Source organism: Erpetoichthys calabaricus, chromosome 17 (genome assembly GCF_900747795.2).
Source record: "Erpetoichthys calabaricus chromosome 17, fErpCal1.3, whole genome shotgun sequence".
Lineage (NCBI taxonomy): Eukaryota > Metazoa > Chordata > Cladistia > Polypteriformes > Polypteridae > Erpetoichthys > Erpetoichthys calabaricus.
The window spans coordinates 90,583,269-90,595,770 of record NC_041410.2 but is presented as its reverse complement, the minus strand read 5'-3'; the positions used below and the strand labels follow the sequence as shown (position 1 = coordinate 90,595,770).

Genomic DNA, 12,502 nt, shown 5'->3' with positions numbered 1-12,502 from the left:
CCAAGACTTTTGGGAAAATACCTTGTGGACTGATGAGTCAAAAGTTGAACTTTTTGGAAGGCAAATGTCCCGTTACATCTGCCGTAAAAGGAACACAGCATTTCAGAAAAAGAACATCATACCAACAGTAAAATATGGTGGTGGTAGTGTGATGGTCTGGGGTTGTTTTGCTGCTTCAGGACCTGGAAGGCTTGCTGTGATAGATGGAACCATGAATTCTACTGTCTACCAAAAAATCCTGAAGGAGAATGTCCGGCCATCTGTTCGTCAACTCAAGCTGAAGCGATCTTGGGTGCTGCAACAGGACAATGACCCAAAACACACCAGCAAATCCACCTCTGAATGGCTGAAGAAAAACAAAATGAAGACTTTGGAGTGGCCTAGTCAAAGTCCTGACCTGAATCCAATTGAGATGCTATGGCATGACCTTAAAATGGCGGTTCATGCTAGAAAACCCTCAAATAAAGCTGAATTACAACAATTTTGCAAAGATGAGTGGGCCAAAATTCCTCCAGAGCGCTGTAAAAGACTCATTGCAAGTTATCGCAAACGCTTGATTGCAGTTATTGCTGCTAAGGGTGGCCCAACCAGTTATTAGGTTCAGGGGGCAATTACTTTTTCACACAGGGCCATGTAGGTTTGGATTTTTGTTTCTCCCTAAATAATAAAAACCACCATTTACAAACTGCATTTTGTGTTTACTTGTGTTATATTTGACTAATGGTTAAATGTGTTTGATGATCAGAAACATTTTGTGTGACAAACATTCAAAAGAATAAGAAATCAGGAAGGGGGCAAATAGTTTTTCACACCACTGTAGTGGAAGTTCAGCCCAGACACAGACAAACAGACAGACACCTATGGTTCAAACACACACGTATTTACTTACACTATTTACAGTCACAAAACAGTCCCACACAGCGCACAGTGCCCCTGCACCAATCACCCTTAAGTCCGGGCCTTCCAATGGGTCTCCCTTCCTTCCTTCCGCCGCTTCTGTTCCTCCTTCCTGAGCTTTGTCCTCTTCCTCACGACTCCGGCTAAGGACTGTAGGAAGGCGGCCTCATTTATACCCACCCAGATGTGCTCCAGGTGCCCTGTGACGATCTTCCTGCAGCACTTCTGGGTGTGGCGGAAGTGCTGCTATCCAGGGCTCCTTAATTGTCTCGGCGCCCCATGGCGGTGGCCACGGGTCCTTACAGGGTTGAGCTTCCAAGCTCAGTTCCCGTGGCCCCCATACAAACCAGGGTGGCTGCCCTCTCGTGGTCCGGGATTGGCATAGTCCCTCTCCTGGTCCTTCCATGCGTCCTGGCTGGACACAGCCCCCATCCAACCGCTACAATATATATATTATTTATATGAACACACAGATATACAATATTTACAAAAACCCTCCCTTGCCTCTAAACAATAAATGAATAAACACAAACACAGATCAATGATAAATGAGTCCAAAGCTAATAAAGTCCATCGATAATTGAATATTGGCTGAAGTGATATTTTGCTTCTTCCTGAAAATACAAAATAACCTCACCATCTAAGTCCTCAGCAATGGCTAATAGGAATCCAAACCCCAAGGTTTCTCTGCACTGGTTGTCGTGATGAGGACTGAAAAAGCAAGCAGTGGAATTGCACAATGAACGGAAGTGAGGAGTTGGAAAATGGATGTGTAAAGCGGCTCCTTTCTTCTCTCTCTCTCCTTTTCCACTCCTCTTGCTTAAAAACAATGTCCCGGATGTAATTGGTTGAGTAAACAGGAAATTCCCATCTTGGGGTTGCGGTCTCCCGTCATCATCTTTCCCCGTTTGACTTACAGGGACAACATTTACTTACACACAACAGTAAAACAGGACGACAAAAACAAAATGCAAGTCAGCACAGACACAAAAAAATACGTATTATTATGTAGCCCCGCAACAAGGCGAGCACATTGGCAAAACAAAACCTCCTAGGAGATAGACGCCCAGAGTCGTTCCTTTCAATTACCCAACATCTCTACATTTCAATTTTTCCCCCCCCTGACGATTTCGATAGTTTCTAGGACCCCGGGCGTACACGGCTAGTCTAGTTTACTGTATACGGCTTGAAGGAAGGAGAGATTGCCTGAAATGATGCGTCTGGCAGACCACTCTACCCTCAGTAAAGCTTTGTGGTTGAAGACCATGCAGCTCCCACAACCAGGACATTTAAATCAGTGGACAGAAAGATCAAGCAGATAACTGTAAGTGGATTTTTAACATTTTCATAATTCACGCACTGCTTTAAACACACGTGAAGAACAACTGCAGAATCCGCAGAATCCAATTGTTAAAAATTTATTATACAAAATGAACACAATAAATCGATACACTAATAATATGCCTGCTGGATATAAATTAAGTGATTAAAACAATCTGCAAAATAAATTTTATTTATCATAATTTGTTGGGGGGGATAGATATAAATTTTAACAAAAATGGAGGAAACTACTAGAAAAGAATTTTTGCCACACCTTAGAGAAACAACCGATGACAACTCTCTTTGTCGGTAATTTTTTGTACTACTCCAAGTCTTATAAAAATACTGGCATTACAATACATACTATTGTACATTAGCTGTCCATTTTTGGTATTATGTTAACAGCAAATAGGCCTAAACCAACAAAGACATCACACAGGCCCAGTTTTCTTGTCTTCTTGAACATTGAATAATTACATTTGTATAATCTTTGAAATACTAATTGAAAAATATAATCAATCAATCAATCAGTGTGAGGTGTGTAATGGATGAAAACGGTAAAAGATTTAAATGGTATAAAAAAAAAAAAAAATAAACTTAATTAGGATTTCTGCTTGGAGGTTAAAGGGACGACACTTTTGTAAATTTTCTGATAAGAGTTTACACAAACACACATCCATCCTTATGTCCTTAATACCATTCACGGTAACCCGGACTTTGAGAGCTTCACAAAATCTTTCACCTTCCGAGTTTATTCTTCAGGAGAAAAAGTTTTTTTTCCCAAATGAACACTTTATGATGATAAAAGAAAGATTTGGCAAAGACATCACAGAAGATCACTCTCCACTCTACAAACTACAACTCTACATTCTGTTTACTGGCCTGGTTGGTTTCTTTGCCCGACGTTTTTGAATTTTTCTTCTTCTTTTTCTCTGGATTGATCTCGTTGAGGTCACTTTCATGCCGTTTGCCTTTTTTGGTTGCCCCTTTCCCAGGGTACACCTGACCCTCCACAGTGACATCGGCGCAGCGCTCCTGGTTAGTAAGGAAGTCCTTGATCTCCCAGGCGTAACTCCCATCCCGTAACATGAATATGACTCGATTGGAACCGACAACAAATCTAAAATAAAAAAAATAAATAAATAAAAAATTTAAACGGGCACGTTAATCAAACAAGAACACCGCATGGAAGAACGAATACGAGTCACACTGAGAAGACATCATAGAGACGAGAGCACTGAAAGTTCATACGGCTAAATCAGCGAAAGGCAACCTTTTTCGAGTTGCGGCGCACTAAGTCCAAAAATTTTCTTTCGCGGCGCACCTGAGGGACTGCCCATAAATTTAGTTGTGACGGCACAATCTATGGACAATCGCCAATAAAAAGTTAATTTTACAAGTTTGAAAGACTTTTATTAATAAAAAGGAATCAAAGCATAAATCTTAAAATTTAATTAATGTGAACATTGAGATTATTTTTCAGCACATATGAGATTGATGCGAGGATCAATTTTCGAAAGACAGGCGCGCATTTCCTTGTCGATCACTTGAAGTCTCTTGCGTTTCTTAGACTTATCTTCTGTGAGCATGGTTTTTCAACACTTACGGAAATTAAGAGCTTCCAAATGGTAAACTGGAAAAGGTCACTGAGTTTACAAAGTTTACTGTGTTGATCAGCGGTGTCAGAGTGAAAATAAGGTTAATTTTTCCATAGTAATACTCAGACGATTAAGTGGTAAGAGCTGCAGCTACAGCGATACTCTCTCGTCGGCAAGAGCCGAAACGTAGCGTTCGTATTTTCTCGTTCTATATTTGCTCCGCCTTCTTCTATCTGTACAGTGAGCGAGATCTTCTAACGACGAGACTTTTAAGTCTCACGAGATGTGTTTTTGACACCGCTGGTGTTGATATAATGTTGAATGGCGAACAGCGAAAATGTTAACCTGCATTCAAAATAAATACATTCGTTTATTCAACAATCTGATTAACCGTTATCTGTTTTTCCAATATATATTTTTTAAACATTATCTTTTTAATCAACCAAAAGTTCAAAAACACTAGCAATTTTAAATATTTTACAAAAGTTTTTGCGGCGCCCCTAGAAAATTCCACGGCGCACTGCACACCGGTTGCCCGACAGTGGGCTAAATGGAGATATGCAGTTCAAGGTAGGATATGAAAGGAGAGCATTTCCCTTCCTAAACTTTTAGTAACTTAAAGTTTAAAATAATTTTCACAAAGAACTACTGAACAACAAACGTGGTGGATGGTTCCATCTTTTCAAAATGGCAGTTATTAGCAGTGGTTCCCAAGATGATTTCCAAGAAATCAAATACTTTTTTAAAACTTTTTAGAAATTAATTTAATTTTTTAGAAATAACATTTTATCCATAACTAACAAAAGATAAAAACTAGTAGCTAGTTACATTTAAAAAAAACATGCAAATTAAAAAGCCATCAGACTCTCTTGGAGTGAGTGCGTCGGTGTGTGTACAGACGGTGCTGGAGCGATGCTTAAAGCAAGAGTCTTACAAGTGGCGCCTCACGTAAAATTCACGCATTGTATTATACACAGAGAAGCTCTTGCAAGCAAAACACTTGACCCAGAACTTAAACGTGTTCTTGAGACTTCGATAAAAATGGTCAACAATATAAAAGCGCATCCACTCAATATCAGACTGTTTGCCACTCTCTGTAACGAACTGCGATCGGAGCAGGAGTGCTTGCTTTTCCATACAGAAATCAGGTGGCTTTCGCAAGGGAATGTGCTCTGCCGCCTGTTTGAGCTGCGGGACGAAGTGCGCTTATTTCTGATGGAGCATGGGTCCCAGCTCGCTGATCACCTCACTGATCCTGACTGGTTAACAAGGCTAGCGTATTTGGCTTGCATATTTGAAAAACTGAATGGACTTAATATGTCATTTCAAGGTGAGAACACACACATAATTTCGCTAAATGATAAAATCCACGCATTCAAGAGAAAACTTGAGCGCTGGACTGAGCGAGTTGAAATAGGAAGGATTGATATGTTTTCTGAGCTGGATGAAAAAAGTTATATGGTTGTTAGAGCGTTATGTTCTTTTTTGTTGTCATGCTCTTGTTTGGATAAGATATTTTGTTGAAATTAAACAAATGAGTAAATTACTATTAAAAAAAATTATATGGTTGTTAGACCATTGTGTTCTTTCGTGTTGTCATTCTCACGTTTGGATAGGCCTATTGGCGCATGTGCACCGTTGCGCGCAACATTTGTATATTTTAACCACTTCCGAGGATAGTGGGGGTCACGAGTCACTGGCACGGTTATTTTGGGGGGTCGTGAGCTGAAAAGTTTGGGAACCCCTGTATTAAAGGAACCTGAAATTTGAAGAAAGTCACTACTAAAAACGTACTCCAGTTAAAAAGGAATACTCAAAAAATAAAAAAGATCTTCAAATTTACTATTTAATATAAAGTCATTCCGTCAAGTCGTTAACAAGATGCGGCAGTGTCAGACTGTTTCAAACTAAATCATTTTACAGTAGAACTTTTACCAATGCTAACAAAAACAGTTAAAAATACCCATAATGCAAGTGTTGAGCACCATATAGCTAAAACAGAGACAACCACGTACACTTCATAAATAGGGAAACAAGCAAGAATCTTAAGTTACTGCGTGCTGTGTACAGTATTTGTCAACAAGTATTTTGTTTGCCTAAAACTCATTTTGTAGTTTCCTGAAAATGCCTAATAATAAAAGGAAAAAAATAAAAACAGACATTTCAGAACAGCAAAAAACGGCATCTGGTACTGCCCTGCAGTGTTAATTAAAGGAATAGATAAAACCCAGCAAACCAAATTGTATTGGAGATATAGATTATATATCACACATATTTAATATACATATATAAACACACACAAGGGAGTTCTGCCCCCTGCTCACTTCGCTTGCCAACCCCCTGGCGGGTGCTATTCACAACTCTGTTGCTTGCGTATGGGGAAGCGGATGTACAGTTTAAACAGATTGTTATTTTCATGGGAATTGTTACATATGCCTAATAGAACTAACTATTTTACATTACAGCAAGTAATTAACCATAGTAAAAAAATAGTAAAATATAATAAACTGAAAGAAAACTATGTTTCATGTTGTATTAGAGGTATTTGTTGAGTTATATGATTTTGTTCTGTTTGGCTTTGAAATGAACATGCAAATCCTTTTTAAAACTTACTGAAGTTTTACAGTGAAAGTGTAAAAACAATTTTTTGAAGTAACTTCTAGTCAATATCGCATTGAATTTTGATTCCGTGTTTGGACTTTCATCGTCACAACGCAACATATAACTTGCCTGTGAGTGAATTTTGTTTCTTTCTCCCTAAAAAATAAAATGACTTTTTCAAATGTTTGTCCTTGTGATTTGTTAATTGTCCGCAAAAGCTAGTCTACTGGGAAACTGTTTTAATACAAATGGCATATCAAGATCTCCTTCGGTGTCTAATGTTATCCGCGGAAAATGTCCTGCATTACATTTCTTATCTTAAAAGTGCAACGATTTTATGTGACTTTTTATGTCGCGCTTTAAATCGTGCCGATTTTGAAACCTACATATATATGTTTGGTGTCATTCCTTTCAGAATTTATCGAACTTTAATGTTATGTTGTTAGATTTTCAGATTCTTATTCTGTTTTTAAATTATAAAACTAAAATATCAAGAAAGTTGTGTTTTTTAATATCAAGACAGTCATGGTTTTCATTTTTGATCAAGTAAACTTTCTTTCACAGGAACAAACTATTAAAAAACAAAATGACCTATTCAGAACACCAATGTTTGTATTTAGGTGATTTTGTTAGCTGAAGGATGAGTTATGATGACCCATTGCATACCACTTTAGTTTTCACGTGATTTTTCCTATTATTTAACAAATGGATAGTTTATTTAGTCTCTTATAAATACTCATCGAGCACACTGGTCCACAGTTTAACGGGAATACTCCAATCGGTAAGAGAGTAAATATTCTTTACTCATTTCGTGATTTTTTACTCTGTTAAATAATTAATTTCTCTTTTACTTATTTATAGAATTTTGACTCAAAATAATTTTTCTTTTGTACATTTACAGATGATTTTACTAATATTCTGGCCACAATTGGGGGTTGGGAGCCAAAGGCACCAGGGGGGCTTGCCCCCCTAGTCTATATATATATATATATATATATATATATATATATATATATATATATATATATATATATATACACACACACACACACACACAGCCATCTTGTATACAAACGTCTACACATGGAAGTGTGTCATTCTGTCTGTCTGAACAGCCCAGAAGTGAGAGGCAGAGTCAGGGTAAGGCCTCCATCTCCAAGGATACACAAGCAAGGCAAGCATGCCAGCAAAATGAAACATCCAAAGAATGTCACTCACTTAACCACTAATACAGAAGCGAGGCCAGCACATCAGCAAAACGTATCCTCCTAGGAGAGAGACGCCCACAGTCATCCCTTTCAATTACCTGACATCTCTACATTTCAATTTTTTTTTCTTTCTAATTCAATAGTTTCTTGGACCCTGAGCTTACATAGCTAGTGTGTACAGTGCATCCAGAAAGTATTCCCAGCGCATCACTTTTTCCACATTTTGTTATGTTACAGCCTTATTCCAAAATGGATTAAATTCATTTTTTTCCTCAGAATTCTGCACACAACACCCCATAATGACAACGTGAAAAAAGTTTACTTGGAGGTTTTTGCAAATTTATTAAATAAAACAAACTGAGAAATCCCACGTCCATAAGTATTCACAGCCTTTGCTCAATACTTTGTCGATGCACCTTTGGAAGCAATTCCAGCCTCAAGTCTTGTTGAATATGATGCCACAAGCTTGGCACACCTATCCTTGGCCAGTTTCGTCCATTCCTCTTTGCAGCACCTCTCAAGCTCCATCAGGTTGGATGGGAAGCGTCGGTGCACAGCCATTTTAAGATCTCTCCAGAGATGTTCAATCAGATTCAAGTCTGGGCTCTGGCTGGGCCACTCAAGGACATTCACAGAGTTGTCCTGAAGCCACTCCTTTGATATCTTGGCTGTGTGCTTAGGGTCGTTGTCCTGCTGAAAGATGAACCGTCGCCCCAGTCTGAGGTCAAGAGCGCTCTGGAGCAGGTTTTCATCCAGGATGTCTCTGTACATTGCTGCAGTCATCTTTCCCTTTATCCTGACTAGTCTCCCAGTCCCTGCCACTGAAAAACATCCCCACAGCATGATGCTGCCACCACCATGCTTCACTGTAGGGATGGTATTGGCCTGGTGATGAGCGGTGCCTGGTTTCCTCCAAACATAACGCCTGGCATTCACACCAAAGAGTTCAATCTTTGTCTCATCTGACCAGAGAATTTTCTTTCTCATGGTCTGAGAGTCCTTCAGGTGCCTTTTAGCAAACTCCAGGCGGGCTGCCATGTGCCTTTTACTAAGGAGTGGCTTCCGTCTGGCCACTCTACCATACAGGCCTGATTGGTGGATTGCTGCAGAGATGGTTGTCCTTCTGGAAGGTTCTCCTCTCTCCACAGAGGACCTCTGGAGCTCTGACAGAGTGACCATCAGGTTCATGATCACCTCCTTGACTAAGGCCTTTCTCCCCCGATCGCTCAGTTTAGATGGCCGGCCAGCTCTAGGAAGAGTCCTGGTGGTTTCGAACTTCTTTCACTTATGGATGATGGAGGCCACTGTGCTCATTGGGACCTTCAAAGCAGCAGACATTTTTCTGTAACCTTCCCCAGATTTGTGCCTCGAGACAATCCTGTCTCGGAGGTCTACAGACAATTCCTTTGACTTCATGCTTGGTTTGTGCTGTGACATGAACTGTCAACTGTGGGACCTTCTATAGACAGGTGTGTGCCTTTCCAAATCATGTCCAGTCAACTGAATTTACCACAGGTGGACTCCAATGAAGCTGCAGAAACATCTCAAGGATGATCAGGGGAAACAGGAGGCACCTGAGCTCAATTTGGAGCTTCATGGCAAAGGCTGTGAACACATGGGGTGTTGTGTGTAGAATTCTGAGGAAAAAAATGAATTTAATCCATTTTGGAATAAGGCTGTAACATAACAAAATGTGGAAAAAGTGATGCGCTGGGAATACTATCAGGATGTACTGAATGTATAATATACGGATATAGAGCTTGATTGGGTCATTGTCACATGTACAGAACAGTGACATTTTTTCTTGAATGTGCTAATCAACATGCTACGCATCGTCACTCTGTAAATATCTTAAAAATACATATATAAATAAAGTTACATTTGACCCTTTAATAAATTGGCAGATAAAGGGTTTACTACATTGAGAGTGTGTGTGTGTAAATATATCCATGTACACATACTAAATTTCCCCTTACCTTTGGACATCATAATTGGCATTAAACAAGCTGCCTTGCCACAGACTACTGATCTCTTCCGTTTCCTTTTCTGTGGGTTCACCCGAGATGGTTGCAAACATCATCAATGTTCTCCCCTTTTTAGATAATTTTAGGAGTTCTTCTGGTTGTTTAGGATCAATTTTAGAAAAGTCAATTGGCGGTGGAGATCTCTTATGCTCTGGGAGATCACCTTCTTCGATATCATCATCTTTCTGTTGAAAATGTAAAGCACGCAGTACATGTTAGTATGCTGAAAGCTTTCCGTGACTGTGTTAGAATGTACGGTCTGTGGAGTTAAGGATGTTTAATTAGTAACAGCACACAATCACACTTCCTCGTGAGGCACCATTTGGTCACTGGTTTTAAGAGGTCAATGTACAGAATGGGTTAATATTAAAACAACTACAAGTTAAACCTGGATTACTTGTGCGTTTCACTAATTTTTAACATTTACCTTTTAATAAACAAAGGTCATTATTTTTAACTTTTACAATAAACATAAACAATACATATTAGTTTACCAATATACATACTATTAAAATCTACCTAAATCTAATCTTTAACTATTAAAATGGAGCCTACATGATAAAGCAGCGTTTTACTGCACAAACATCCAGCAGTTTAAGGCGCACCGATGTGTTTGACGTTAATCAATACTAAATCTGCACACATCAAGTGTCACCAAGCTGCTGCAGAGGACTCAAAATGCAGCAGGACGTCTGGTGTTCAACGAACTCAATGGGGCACACGTCACTCCTCTTTTCAGATCACTACATTATAGCAGCACACATGAAGTTCAAATCCCTGATGCTTGCCTACAGAGTAGTCAGCAGGGCAGCACCAGTATTATATATATGGGGACACCAGCGAGGTCCTGTGCCTGTTCTTTACCACTCAGGCCTGCTGATGAATGGCATCTTTTCAAGTGTCGCACCTGCCCAGTGAACAGGCTGCCCCCCTTTGTGTGTTCAAGATGCGTTTGAAGGCTCTCTTGTTTGGTGAATTTTTAACTTGGTTTTATAACCTAGGAATTGTTACTAGCTTGTATTTTGTTCGGAGCTCTTCACTAGTGATGATCAATGTTGGATTTTTTTTGTCCTATAATGCTTGGTCCTAAACAGTCCCCTACACCGATGCTTACCCGATTATGTTGATCTCTTTTGGGAGTAGCTTCAAATAAGCAAATAAAATGTAAATGTGACTTTAATTCACTCAATTTTAAAGGTGCTAAACCCCTAACTGAGGGCAGCATGGTGGTTGAGCTGCTGCCCTACAACACTAGACCAAGGTTCAAGTCTGGTGTTCTCCCTGTGTGGAGTCTTCATGGTTTCCACCTCCAGTCCAAAGACACGAAGGTCAGGGGGAATGGCAATACCAAATTAAGTCCTAGCATCTGTGTGTTCACCCTGTAATGGACTGGCACCCTGCCCACGGATTGTCCCCGAGTCATGCCCTGATAGGCTCCATCTTCCCCACAACCCTCTTCAACGTGTGGAAGGTTTAGAAAAGGGATGGCTGCTTACAGTCAACCGACATTCATAATCAGGGTTTATTAACTCGCAAGTAACTGCCATACGTAAACTGCCAGCAAACCAACAGCAACTTTGGGTACTAAACGGACGGCACTATTATCGTCACGCAAATCGGTGGGGCCGTCGCCCCGGTTGCTTAATTTTTTTGGGTTTAAATTATTAGACTGACCTACCCCAACCACAAATACTGTACTAACCTTAAAGTTAGTCGGGGTGGAGCATAGCTGCCTCTTGGTCCCTAATGTTAATGTCCCCTTTGGGTGCCTAATCTTAAAAAAGAAAATCGATAATAAAAAAGGGTACTAGCCGTCCGTGCCGTTATGTAGCATGTTAGAATGAGAGCACCAGGACGCTGTTTAAGCAAATCAAACACATTCTACCCTTTATAGGTAATTTGAGTAATCATCCATTTTATTAACAGCAATTGGATTATTCTAAATAATAAACTACTAGAAACGATCAGCCGGCCACTGTGGACTCCTATGAACAAAGTGCGACACTCCTGGGATTGAGGATTGGCAACATAACCTTCTTTAATATAGAAAATATACAAAAACCCATTTTCGGTTTTAATCATTTGTCCTTTCACGACAATGTTCTTTTAACAACTTATTTTAAGCCAGCAGATAAAAGGAAAGAGTTTGAGAAACAGTATTCGCCATTCTTTTTTTCTAATATGCGCTCACCCTTCACTGACCATTCTAAAAACAGATTTCACAGAATGTAATTAAAGTAAATCGGATAAAAATATACATTGCCAATACTTTCAAATTCAGTCGATGCAATTGCCTTCTGTTCACAATAGACATAATCAGACAGACAGCCTACCTCCCACTCTTCCAGTAGTCTGGCCATATCAGCATCGTTATAATCTCTGATGTCCTTTTTCTTTTTGCTTTTTTCATTTTTATTACTTTGCGCTGCAGTTAGGAACGTCGCCGTAACAGAAAAGAGCAGAAACACGCAGACCCAATTGCTGCGCGACGCCATGATTTCCAAGTGTTGCACACTAACTGGCCGGTATATGAAACGTCATAAATTGACGTGACGGACGCGACCAATAACACGTCGGCACATAAAATGGGCGGAGTCTAGACGTGGGGCGGGAAAGACTTTTTCAAACGAGTCACGAGGGGCGGGGCGTTACTTCCAGCGAGAAGGCAGAGACGTGAAAAGGTTGTTGCAGTGTAAGACCCTAACTGAAATAATCTATATGTGGACTAGTCGATATTAAAATGTGCATATCTAAAATTAGATCTCCGACTAGCCACAGTTCTGTTTTAGATACCTAAAATGAAATTTTGACTCCTCAGCATTTAATTATGACAAATCACAATTATGCATTAAAT

The 12,502-nt window shown here is 39.7% G+C and overlaps 1 protein-coding gene across 1 annotated transcript; it reads right to left on the bottom strand.

The window, feature by feature from the left end:
- Positions 1–2,394: 2,394 nt before the first annotated feature.
- Positions 2,395–12,184, bottom strand: mesd (mesoderm development LRP chaperone). Its single transcript, XM_028792467.2, has 3 exons — positions 11,982–12,184; positions 9,601–9,833; positions 2,395–3,337 (listed from the first exon to the last, which is right to left on the bottom strand). The coding sequence occupies exons 1-3, from the start codon at positions 12,141–12,143 to the stop codon at positions 3,073–3,075; spliced, it is 660 nt and encodes a 219-aa protein (XP_028648300.1). The 5' UTR covers positions 12,144–12,184; the 3' UTR covers positions 2,395–3,072.
- Positions 12,185–12,502: the final 318 nt, after the last annotated feature.